At 31.5% G+C, this 13,161-nt stretch overlaps 1 protein-coding gene across 1 annotated transcript; it reads right to left on the reverse strand.

Moving 5' to 3' along the window:
- Positions 1 to 3,747: 3,747 nt before the first annotated feature.
- Positions 3,748 to 12,786, reverse strand: LOC145329546 (uncharacterized). Its single transcript, XM_080173819.1, has 15 exons — positions 12,673 to 12,786; positions 12,126 to 12,241; positions 11,228 to 11,296; positions 10,793 to 10,885; positions 10,055 to 10,151; positions 9,464 to 9,524; positions 8,924 to 8,976; positions 8,396 to 8,495; positions 7,768 to 7,862; positions 7,486 to 7,581; positions 6,456 to 6,520; positions 5,505 to 5,571; positions 5,340 to 5,389; positions 4,626 to 4,707; positions 3,748 to 3,982 (listed from the first exon to the last, which is right to left on the reverse strand). Exons 1-15 carry the CDS (start codon positions 12,733 to 12,735, stop codon positions 3,896 to 3,898), a joined length of 1,194 nt encoding a protein of 397 aa, XP_080029945.1. The 5' UTR covers positions 12,736 to 12,786; the 3' UTR covers positions 3,748 to 3,895.
- Between the last annotated feature and the right edge of the window lie 375 nt (positions 12,787 to 13,161).

Raw genomic sequence — 13,161 nt, forward strand, 5'->3', positions numbered from 1 at the left:
GTAAATCCCATTTCCCCCATAGCGTGACGGACTGACTGACGGACAGACGGACAAAGTGAATTATAGAGTAGCTTCGCTACTAAAAATACTTATTCAGTATTTGTATTTTTTTGTTCAGTATTTCAGTATTTTTTCTTATTTTAGGATTCAGTATTTTCAGTATTTCCTTTTTTTTCTTCAGTATTTTCAGTATTTTTTCTTATTTTAGGCTTCAGTATTTTCAGTATTTCCTATTTTTTCTTCAGTATCAGTATTTTTTTGGTTGTGGCCACACTGAAGATAATTTGGGATACTAATCAATTATGGATAAATAAGGAAAGTAGAAGGACATTATTAATTAAAATCATTTTGTCTGTTCTGTTATTATATTATTTTATGAATATTTACCCCTGTCCCTAGTTAAGAGCCGGATGATAGAGAAAAAGATGACTTAAACTTAAAATAATTCTCGTGTGGTAGAAGTTTTAATTTGCAGAGTTAGTTTTAAGTTGCTATATATTGCTTCACATTGGTTGTAATTTAATCTAGAAAAATTTGAGATGGAACAAAAAGAAGTTACCTATACAATTTGGGAGGAAAACTAGCGAACGGCGAGGGGTTCTGTATTTCTATTTAATTTACCTACTAAATCTTGTTTTGAAATTAATTTTGTAAAAATCAAATTGGTGTCAATTTTTACATTTCTTTAAAAACATATCCTAAGGAAAACTTTCTAAAATTTACATGTAAATATATTAATAAGCCTGCTGTAGTGTCCTTAATTGTTCTATTTCAAGTCTTGATTATATTTCAGACCTATGTGCTTCTTCATATTTGAGACAGGCAGTAATATGGAAATTGATAAGGGCTTAGGAGAAAGTTAGGTATCAACACAAAATTGAAAAAAAATATTTCTTAATTGTATCAATTATATGTTGAAAATGAATTGTAATATATTAAATAAAGTTTACTATACCTACTACACCCTATTTTCACTTTTCGGAGCTAACTGGCTCTCGAAGCCGGCTCCTTAAAAATAAGTGTTACACCATCTTTCGCTTAGACCAGGTACCTTGGCTGTAAAATGAGATAATTGAAGTTTCTGCCAATGATTTCTATTCTCATTGATTTTTAGTATTATTTCCTGTCTTGAATATGGTTATTTATCGCATCGTATTATAGTCAGCTTTCCGCGGATATCAAAATGAAAGATTATAAGATTTAACCTAGGCTTTCGGCCACGCGGTCTAAGACATTTGGATTTGATTTTGATTTAATATTTTTGGAAAATTGTCTGTAATACGATGCTATGCATAATTTTTCAGTATGGCTAACAGCCGGTTTTAATCTAGCAGATTTTAATTGGTTTAGAAGTGATACTGGAAAAGTAATACTAATATAAATATGAATAGGAATAAGGGAAGTAGATCCTGATTTTTAGACAATTTAAAAATTTTATTCAATATTTACATCACTAAATTTTTCTTTTCTAGCACCTACTTCACTTTTAGATAACCATTTTTGAAAAAAAGACTCGTACCAAAAAAAAGTTTCCAAAGCACAAAGCGATCTGGCTATAAAAAGAATTAGTTTATTCAGTAAATTAATTCAATATCTTTTATTTAATCTTTATGCAGATATAAATACCTAAAAAATCTTATTGGAATAATTTTTAGACTCGCATTATTGTAGGAAAGGTTTTTTCTACTACCTTGTGTAATTATTTCTGGTACAAAACTTAATATTATCCTTACTAAAATCTAGGTTTTACTTACTTTATTCCTGATTATTATATATTATTTTAAAATGTAAGTTAGTGTAAAGAACTAGTTTTACCTACCAGTGTAATAATATTATCAGTTTATGTAAATAAGAATAAAATATATAGACATTATACCTCAATTAAATTGTTAATATTTTTTTAATCCAGCCATTTGTAATCTAGCGGCAGGTCCCCTAGTATCATAGGGCTCTGATTTTATTAGCTCAGTCTCTCTATGACTAGAGCATGTTTAACAGACATTTTATCACTCAAATTGCATTTAGAATATTATGGTAATTGTACACTGCAGACTTCACTAGATAAATTCTAAATACATAGTCTATAAATCAGCCAATAAGATAACAGTGGAGTAATATTCCGGCCATATTATTGGTTACAGTGTCGATATTTTGTTAGGAAGGGAAGTTTTCCTAATTTTTAGGATAAAGCTTTTCTTAGGTAAAATATATCGAGTGTATAATTTCTCAGGAATAAGGTATAGCCAACAAGCGAAATAAATAGTGTTTAGGGTCGTAAATTTTACTACGTGTTGCCCCTCAAGGACAGTTGAAAATCACGTACAGGTTTCTTGATTTAAAAAAAGAATTTCGATATTATAACTGCAAAATTCTTCCATCGTATATTGTGAAGCATATGATAAAACATACAAAAAATTTCTGCAGTTAGCTTTTAGAATATTATTTCGTCGCTCGTATCATTTGAATGAATCATCAGTTAGACTTTCTAGATTGCTATATTTATTGAGATACCATTGTCAATGTTTGATATGAAATAACAATAATAATAGTGATAAATGCAAGCTCAGGACCAATACGACGCTTTTACACATAGGAAAAGGTAAGTAAAGGTGTTTTGTAAATTGTAGATTTTTAGCAATCAACAAAAAAACTTATGCTAATCAACATACACGTCCAAGGGGGTGCAAACCCCCCCACTTGAAATTTCAAAGAATTCATTAGTTTACCCTACTAAAACCATTGAAACTCCTAATTCCCCCCCCCCCAAAAAAAAAAAAAAGCTTGGACGTCCTTGCATTTTAGGATACCACATTTGGATCAAATGTTATGATAAAGTCCAATTGTATGTCTAAAGCATGTTAAACTTGAGGCGGCGTTTTAAAATTATCCCGCTATTGGCTAGATTGAATATTAATCTTTTTCTTCCATTGGCCTATCTCTAAATATTAATCTTTTTCTTCCATTGTCCTATTCCTGAATATTAATCTTTTTCTTCATTGTCCAATCCTGAATATCAACCCAACTACAAAAAAAAGTTACTACACATAGTTAGTTTCGTTTTTTCATCATTTTTAAAAGATTAAATGTCCCTCTCTCTCACTTCCTTTTCCTTCCGTCTTTTTAAAATTTAATTATTTTTATTTAAAAACGTATTTATAATTTTGTCTCTCTTTCTTTAAAATATTTAGGATCCTAGTATTTTTTTGTTTCAAATTACACAAACATTACGGACGCGTCGCTAGTATCAAATTATTTTAAAACTAAGTTTTCATTGATTTACTAAATCTAAATTTTCTATTTTATGAATAGAAATTTAATTCAATGAGAGTTTATAATGGATTTTTGGAAGACTCGAGCTCATTTATAGACGTATATTTTTTATACAGATCTGTCATGGATCTTAATGTAATAAAGCAAGCCGTTTTATAAAAAAAATCTGTCAAAAATATTTCATAAGGTAAAAAATAGAAGAAGTAGTCGCTCATATAGGTATAGAATGATATTTGAGTCTAAACAACACAAAAAATTAAGAATTCTACTCATGAGGAAATGTGGCCACACTGATTCATACATTGTCATAGATTGTTAGGACTTCTAAACAAAGTACTTGGTCACCTTACTGTTGTATCTATTTTATAAGTGTTGTAGCAAAAGAAATGCATTATGTCAAGCTCTGGGTATGACAGCGGTCGTAAATATATTGTTCCATATCGAGGTAATGTACGCAAATTTCCAAATAAAAGAACGTTCTATTTTTTTAACCTTTATTTACATTAACGTATTTAGGTAAATTTATGAGTACACGTACAATGAATTAAGATTACATTGAAAATTTAACAATAAATATAAAAAATAAGCAATAACATATGACAAAAGTACAATATACATATAAATATCACAGTTCATCTTTAGTTAACTTTCTTCTTTCTTCTGCTAGTGGCACATCTTTACGTACAAAAAGGTCATCAATGGTTCCTAACTCCTAAAATTAAATATGATCCATACTAAACAGTATATATTGTATCGTATTGTAGAGAATTTTGCACGAATAATGAAATAAGAATCAGGGGCAACAAAACAGGAATAAATTTTAGAATTTTTAAATATACTATCCGCGGAAAACTGTCAATATAGTATCTCCATCAAGTAAATAATATTGTAACTAACCTGTCTTAAGTTATTAGCCCATATATGCATCTTTAATATGTCTATATCCAACTATAGTAACTCCATCTAGTAAATAATATTGTAACTAACCTATCTTAATTTATTAGTTCCCATATGAACATCTTTAATATGTCTATATCCAACTATAGTAACCCCATCTAGTAAATGATAATGTAATTAACCTGTATTAATTTATTAGTTCCCATATGAGCATCTTTAATATATCTATATCTAACTATAGTAACCCCATCTAGTAAATAATATTGTAACTAACCTGTCTTAATTTATTAGTTCCCATATGAACATCTTTAATATGTCTATATCCAACTATAGTAACTCCAACTAGCAAATAATAATGTAACTAACCTGTCTTAATTTATTAGTTCCCATATGAGCATCTTTAATATATCTATATCTAACTATAGTAACTCCATCTAGTAAATAATAATGTAACTAACCTGTCTTAATTTATTAGTTCCCATATGAGCATCTTTAATATGTCTATATCCAACGCTTTCCATGTATTCCAAAAACTCTTGCCTGTAAATATAAGTATAAAGTTTATACTCGTGGAAAGAAATGTTGACATAAGGATATATAAGGGACACTCAAATCTAAATAGGTTTAATTAATCCACATCTTAACCTTCCACCAAAAACTAGCGAAATTTTACTTTTGATAGATAGAATAAATTCTACATATTACTTATAATAAGTTTTTATACCAATGAATGCCAGAACTTGTTTATAAACTTTTTGGGCGAGGATACAATTACTGTCCAGTATTTCTTCCCTCACTGGAATCATTGAATAGTATAGGATTTGAAATTATTTAAGCTGGTATAACACAAAGTACCCTCTACAGCACTGAACCCACCCCTCCCCCACACCGTCTTTTCTAAAATTAAATTGAAAAAAAAGGAGGGAGGGGGGTGGTAGTTGTTTATTTGTTATTTACCTCAGATCAGGTTAGATTAGGGTATATTGGGTACAAGGTAACCCTACAGGGTTAGTGCCCCCGCAGGTGTTAAGCATAAAAATTACTACTCCTTCCTTAATTTTAAAGAGAAGGGATGGGGAGTAGCCAACTTGAAAGCTAGTACTGAAAAAAACCTATGAATACAATCACTTGGGATGGTAGATTATTAATTTAATGATGTCAAAAATACTAACCTATCACCAGGAAAAACTGTTCCAAGCATGTGTGTTTCTACTGTTAAAGACTGAAAAAAAACATTGTTTACATTTAGCTATTATTTAATCCCTTTTACTTTTCGTTGTGTGTTATGATTGCAAGTGATCTTGTTATTGTATGATTAATGACCTAAAGAAACTTACCTCAATGTCAACTTTATCCCAAGGAATTGTCTTCAAAACAGCAAACTCTGCTCCTTCAATATCCAAACTATAGATAAAAAATGTTATATTTGTTTGCACCACAATTTATGTTTTTAATGTTCTAGACGTTTTTAAACGCATTAGGAATTAAGGAATTATTGTTTTTTTTATGGTCAATGTCAAATTTCTTTCCCATAAGAGAAAGAAAGATAGCATAAAACCACCCTAAAGCTATTGATTGGCAAAAACCATACTGAGAATATTTCCTAAGAACTAATTTGGTTTATTGGTTTGCAATATCGTGGCTCTAGGGGCACATGTTGGGTGAAAGTGGGAGGAGGGGGGGTGGGTGGTTGTAAGTCTATCTCCCATATTAAATTTTAGATTTAAAAAGACAAATGACAACAATTTGTGAGAGGGTGGAAGGTGGTGGTACTATCTCCTTAAATAGTTAGAGAAGATACACTGTAAAGGAGAACCAAATCGGTTCAGTGGTTGGCAAGATTATTGACTCTAGGGGCGTGGTGACACTTCGGGTTCAAGTCCTCTCCATGTCACCTTTGAACATACTCTGCGTTTTAAATTGCAGTGTAACGCGCTCAATCGCCTAGGGTATCAACAGTGTTGATTCAACACCCCCAGACAACCAACTCTTTTATTGCACGGCCTTTGTCTGAGTAGTCCTAACTTTGCATGGTAATTAGTTGCGCCTGTTTTGGGCTAGGGCTTTTCTTCTACTCTAACTATTTATGTCGCGCATCTGAACCATTTTTAACGGCTTAAGTTTTGACGCAGTGTCGGACCGAGATTCGAACCTATCACCTTCCCGACGACGAGCGGATGCGCTACATGTTGAGCCACTGTCGCGGGCTCTTTAATACAAACAGGCAAACTTACAGGCATCTTTTATATAAGCATTAAAGCTCCTCATAAATCAATGTAACAGCTTACCTTATCCAATTAACTGTGGGATTACCAAGAGCCAATAGGATCGTATACAAAGGCATGCATTGCATCTAAAAGAAAATTACTTTATCTATATTTAAAAATCTATATTTTTACATTTTTCCATTGTGTTAGTATATTTTGCCCTAACTTTTGAAAGAATCTTTTTTTTTTAAATTAAGATTTAAATATTTTTAGGATGTTTTACTTAAGAGATGTCCATTATGACGTTTGTCTCTTTAGGAGGTTTGTCGGTGTACCTTTTTACCTATCTGACCGTATGTCTGTCTCTCTTTTTATCTACCTATCTTATCATATTTCTGTCTATCTATCTATCTATCTATGTATTCAGTTCAGTTCAGGCGCGTCTCTCTTTTGGACTGTGGAGTCACGAGAATACGGCCACCCTGCTCCTCCATGAATTCCTTTTTTTGGCAAGTGCTTCAGCTTCTCCCCATGTTAATTCCAAATTAAAGAGGTCCTTTTCAGTGCTCCGCCTCCAGGTCATTTTTGGTTGTCCCCGTTTACGTTTACCAGTGGTGGGGTTCCATTTTAAGCACTTTTTTGGAAACCTATTTTGTTCCATTCTAAGCACATGTCCTAGCCACCTTAGTCTTTTAAATTTCACTTCTGCTTCAATACTATTGCACTTGGTCTGATTTCACATTATTGTTGTAAAGTCTGATTTTTGTTTTCAGAGCAAGTTTCTTTGAATTCCAAACGTTGTGTAGACTGTTGAAAGCAACCCTAGCCTTATCAATCCTGGTTTTAATATCAGCTTTTGAGCCATTTTCACTGCTGATAACATTCCCCAAATAGGTGAATTTGTTGCTTTGTTTCAATTGTTCACCATTTATTGTTATAGTTTGATCAGGGTTTGTAGGTATATTCATAATTTCAGTCTTCTTGACATTAACAAAGAGCCCGACTTGTCCTGCGTATTTGACTAGTCTGTCTGTCTTAGCTTGTAGATGTTTAATTGTTTCTAAAATCAGTGAAATCTATCTATGTATATTAAGTATTATCTATTTCTTACCTGTTGAGTTCCCTCTCTGCCATCATTGACAATGCCTCCCATACTTTTGGTTTCTTCGTTTTCAACCCAAACAGCTGTTTGGTCAAACTCTTCTGTCTGTAAATAAATATCAAACTTTTTTTGATGTTTTTTTTGGTTGGGATGGGCTTAAGGTGTTGTGAGGTTTAACCAGCTGCGAGAATTAACTTATCTGAGTACAAGAACATCTGGTGCAACATTCAAGTAATAATATATCTATTTTGCCAACACTAATGTGTAAATATAAATGGATAAATTCAATACCTTAGGTTTAGTATCAATAGATAAACAGGTTTGAATTCCGTAGGCCTTTCTATGCTTTGTTAAACCTTTCTGATATAATTGGGGTATTGCTTCCACTAAAAAATAGAACAATAAAAATTAATTTAGATTATAATTGTTACCAGGGTTTTGAATACACCAGCACCCTTAGAAAATTAGATAACATATGGACAAACGCCCTTTAGACAACCAGCCTTTTGATTGCACGAACTTTGTCTAAATTTCTGTTTTGGGTCAAGGACTTCCCCCTACTATAACAAAATAGCAAGTGTCATTAAAATATATTTATCAAATAAACCTGTCCAATCACTATTAAATTATAAATAAAAGGTGTCACTTATATTTATATACATATATACAAAATAAACCCGTCCATCCAACCATTAATAATTTGTAAATAGAAGGTGTCACTTAAAATGATAACCTAATAAACCCGTCCAACCATTAATAATTTACAAATAGAGGGTGCTACTAAAATATATTTACCTAATAAACCCGTCCAATTATGATTAATTTCAAAATAGAGGGTGCCACTAAAATATATTTACCTAATAAACCCGTCTTATTATGATTTATTTCAAAACAGAGGGTGTCACTAAAATATATTTACCTAATAAACCCGTCCAATTATGATTAATTTCAAAATAAAGGGTGTCACTAAAAGTTTCAGCATCTACGCTTCCAGCTTCAATAAAAAATCCATCTTTTAACTAAAATTAGATATCAATATTGAAGTTTTTTTTAGTATCAGTTTTTAGTCAGTCAGTATGGGAAAATATTATTTTAGCTGATATTCAAGAAAGACGGCCTTTCAATCACAGGTCATGCAGTATAAAATTCACTTAGTCCGTCAGTCAGTCGGTAATACTCTGGCTGTCATTTAATTTCTGTAGGACGAATTTGATTTAATCATATGCTAGTAAAGATAGAAAGATGGCTGATTTTTTAAAAAGATTTTTAAAAAACAAACAGTATCTACTCTATATGCTTATTCTGTCAGTTTGTCTGTAATACTCTAGAGTACATCAGACTTTTTATGTGTTTTCTCTTCTGATATTTAAGATGGAAGGTTGTTTTTTGGTGAAAATTTTACTGGCAAACTCTTCTTATTAAAAATATTTCTGAGAAAAAATGTTACCTGTCCACCAAAAATGATTCTATCGACATCGTCTGGATGTCCAGTTTCCCCATCTAAAAATTATATTGTCTAATATCTTATATTATTTTATAAAAATAAGTGAGAAACTGAGAAACTTCTATACCTATTTACAGGGGAATAAATTGCATTTTTCCCTTGGGTAAAGCTTCTGAAACAAATAAGGTTTTAGGCTAATTGGAGAAGGGAAAGGTCAGTGAGGGATTGCGACACCCGAAATGTAAAGTATTCCATGTGATGTTACACATAATTAGCAATCTGTATATTAAATTATTGGGTTAAAGGTCCTCACACTACAATTTTTCAACAAACTTATGAAAATTTAATAGAGGTACCCTAAACTTTTTTAGCTAACGAATAATATAACGTGGTTATGAAACTTTAGGAACCGGCGTAATTTACAATTTAATGTTCCCTTCCATACGAGGTTTTCCTTTTTTTAAAAAATATTTTGGAGGAGGTAAAAGAGTCAAGTGGCGAAACCGCTGGTAGCATAAAAAAGGGAAAATCAAAAAAACTTACGAAAATTTTCTTCTAGATTTTCAAAATTATATTCTTCTTCAGATGGTGGGTCTATTCTACCCTAAAACAAACATTAAATTACATTTTTTTAAATACCAAAATATATATATATATATATATATATGAGAATGGACAAAGTGGCTGAAAAATTAGCCGTGTGACGTTAATAAATCCATCTCATTTTAAGGGGTTTCCTTTCCCACTTCTCCTCTCATCTCTCCCTTTTATGACGCCACACGGCTCATTTTCAGCCACTTTGTCGAGTCTCCATTTCTAAGCCAGGCTTTATGTGAATGTTAATGACCTAGTTCCAATTCTTACTACCAGCTAAATACCCTATGAGAAAGGTTGATAACAACATAGGATCAGAACTTAATAGTAGGCACCAATATTCCAATTGTTTGAGACAACCAACCCTTTGATTACACGACTTTTGACTTGTATTCCTAACTGAGCTTAGTATTGAGTTGCGCTTGTTGGCATTCCCTTCTAACATAGCAGCAGTATGTAAAACTGCTTTAGTCATGATGCAGCTTGGGCTATGATTCGAACCCTGTGTATCACTAAAGAATAGCTTCAAACGCAGATTACCTTAACTTCATCAACTAAAATTGTATGATCCATATCTAAACATTCCAGATACGGCACCACAGATATATAGTGCACTTCTCCAGGGTAATATGCATTCCTAGAATATACCATATACATATAAAGTTTAGTAATAAATATATTACATCTAGATCCATAATCAGTCAATTTTACCAACAAGAACACAGTAAATGTAAAATCAGGCCATATTTTGGTGCGATAGGGCGGTTATTTTTTCATTTAATTCAAGTAAAATAAACAAGCTATTAATATAATAATTAGATATAAACTTAGCTTTCGGGGGATCAATCAATTAGCTATTTTTAATTATTTTTACTCTAACAACAATATAATATTCTGAAATATTTTTGATGATATATAGATTTTATGTATAATGCGTTTTTCAAAATTTTTCACCATATTAATATTCTTGAAAATAATTATCGTACGAAGTTTTTTGTCAAACTTTTACACAATATTTTGCACATATCTTAAGTGTCTTGCATATTGTACCGTAAAGCTAAAATCTCTCTTCACTGATCACTTTCTATTAGATATTTGTGAATGTCAAGGCTTGGCAGCCGCACGTCAGCCACATTTAAGCCTTAGGGAAATCAACCATTTACAATTTTAAAATTCAGCTGGAAGTCTAAACCCGACATAAAAAATTAAAGCATTCAAACGAGTTTAACTTTGAAGTCGCGGCTGATGCGTGGCTGCCGAGCCCTGGAAAATACTCACGTAATATTATGGATTGTTTTTTTTGCTGGAATCAACTTTCTGTCTCCCAAATGCATTTCAACTCTCTTTCCAGAGGCGGTCAGAGCTTCATAACTAAAAATAAAACAAGAATAATTATAATTATAATAAGTCCCTAAAACTTTTTTTTACATTTAAATCCTTGAGTTAAAAATTAACACAAAAAAGATCATGCATTGAGAATAAGAAATTTTCATAATTAATTTTGTCCTGCCAAACATTAAAGAAAGATACCATGGCAAGTTGTAAGTTTTTTTGTCTGAAACTTAAGATCTTAATATCTACTGACTAGTCCTTTTTTTCAAATTTAAGTCTTGGATTTTTTTAAAACTTGTTTTCTGGCCCCACTCTGCTTCTTCGAATAAAAAGCCGCTAGTTGTAAATTCAGCGCCAATATAAATAAATACAAAATTTTACCTGTAAACCAAAACTTCGTCTTTCAGATGTTCACATTCGAATCCTAGAACTTGGCTTGGTTCTATCTCTCTAAAAATAATTAAAGTTTTTTTAAGATTGCGTAAATACAAGATATTGTTTAACAATTTCACATTTTTAAAAGCAAAGCTTTTCTATAATTAGGGTCGGTGCATACGTCCGTCCGTACTTCCATACGTAACGGATAGGTCTTTTCGTTAATTTAGGCATGTTAGAATTGTCCTATCGATTACAAACTTTGCATGATGGTTCCTTTAGGAGTTAAGTACGAGTTAGAAAGAGAGGCCACTCTATAAATGTTACCGGAAAGTCTGTACGTCCATTTTAAACATGTTGCTTTTTAACTTTTTAAATTTTTATGTGATGAAATTATCCAATTGGTCTGATTTTTGGAATACTGTTTCCCAGGACAACAAAGTACATTGTTATAAGCAAAGCAACTCTATAATCAAGTCCTAAAAATGTAAGTATGTCCTTAAACAATATTCTGTATTTACTTAGCAGATTTACTTATAATTTTGTTTTTCTTTCAACTTTTCTACATTTATATTCTGATTATTCAGTTCTGACACAATACAAGTGTTAATGTTCGTTTGTCCTAACGTTTCAGAGCATCGCTTTTATGGATGTTGTCATCCTTGTTAAGAAATAACTATCGAGAGCCTTTGCTTATATTATTGTACATTTTGTTATTAGGAATCATTATTCATAAAATAAATTAAATAGGTTAATTATGTTTTATAAAAATTGGAGTAAAAGTTTTTTTAATTCAACATGTTTTAAAAAGGCCTACGGATGCTGTGCGTTCTAATTCGTATACATAAAATGTTACAGGAATCATCCTAATAATATAAACGCTGTTCCTTATAAAAAATTTTACCTCGAAACGATCTTAAGTTGGGAGAGATCAACTTTAGTTAAATCTTCAACTATTGGGTCATCTTCTTCTATATCTTCATCTATTGGTTCAGTTTCTAATTCATCACAGAAAGCAACCTGATATTACAAAAACGTCAAAAGCAAGGAAATTATTATTTACCCATTAGAGAAAAACACTAGAGGAAAAGGGTTAAATGACTGCATGTCCCCATCCCAATGACCTGGTGCCAACTCTTAATTGGGTCTTTGAAAGTAGTTAGAGTAGTTTTGCTATTATCGAATGTACGACTTAGGGTACTGCCACTTCTACAACAAGCAAAGGAACATTCACTGTGTTGGTAAAAAGTGGTTGTGTGTTTTTGACAAATTTATTCTTTTGCTGTCATTTATTTATTTGACATAGCTGTTTCATTAATGTTACTATCAAACGAAATAATCTATAAAACGGCACCAACGATTTTATAATTTAATTTTTCACTACACTTATCATCTCATAAATCACAACTGACAAAATAACACCATTTTATCATTTTATAACTAAAACTTACATGTAAAAATATTACAAAAATTGCTAGAGGGGTTGAAATTTTTCTTAACATGGTTTTAGCCATGGTTTTATATACACTAGATACATTTTCACTTAGTATGTGTGTGTGTGTGTGTGTATGTCTATGTGCGAGTGTGTGTGTGTGTGTATGTCTATGTGCGTGTGTGTGTGTGTGTGTGTGTGTGTGTGTGTATGTCTATGTGCGAGTGTGTGACCATTTTACTTCGCTAGTGGGGGAAAGAAGAAAACAGTCTAGTCATCTAATCATCACAATGACCAACAACTATTCTTTTTTACAAAAATTTATTTTGTATATTAAAATAAAATTAGTTATATTCGTTGAGTACTCAGGATACTTTAATAATATTGATTGGTTTGTTTAAACTTTCAACCATTGAATTAATCTCTATCGAAAGTTATTTTCTTACATCATACGATAACATCAGTTATTTGTCAGTTTGTTCATCTAGTAGAAGGGGAAAGTGTGGAT

Source organism: Acartia tonsa, chromosome 10, assembly GCF_053477335.1.
Source record: "Acartia tonsa isolate MP-2025a chromosome 10, ASM5347733v1, whole genome shotgun sequence".
Classification (NCBI taxonomy): domain Eukaryota; kingdom Metazoa; phylum Arthropoda; class Copepoda; order Calanoida; family Acartiidae; genus Acartia; species Acartia tonsa.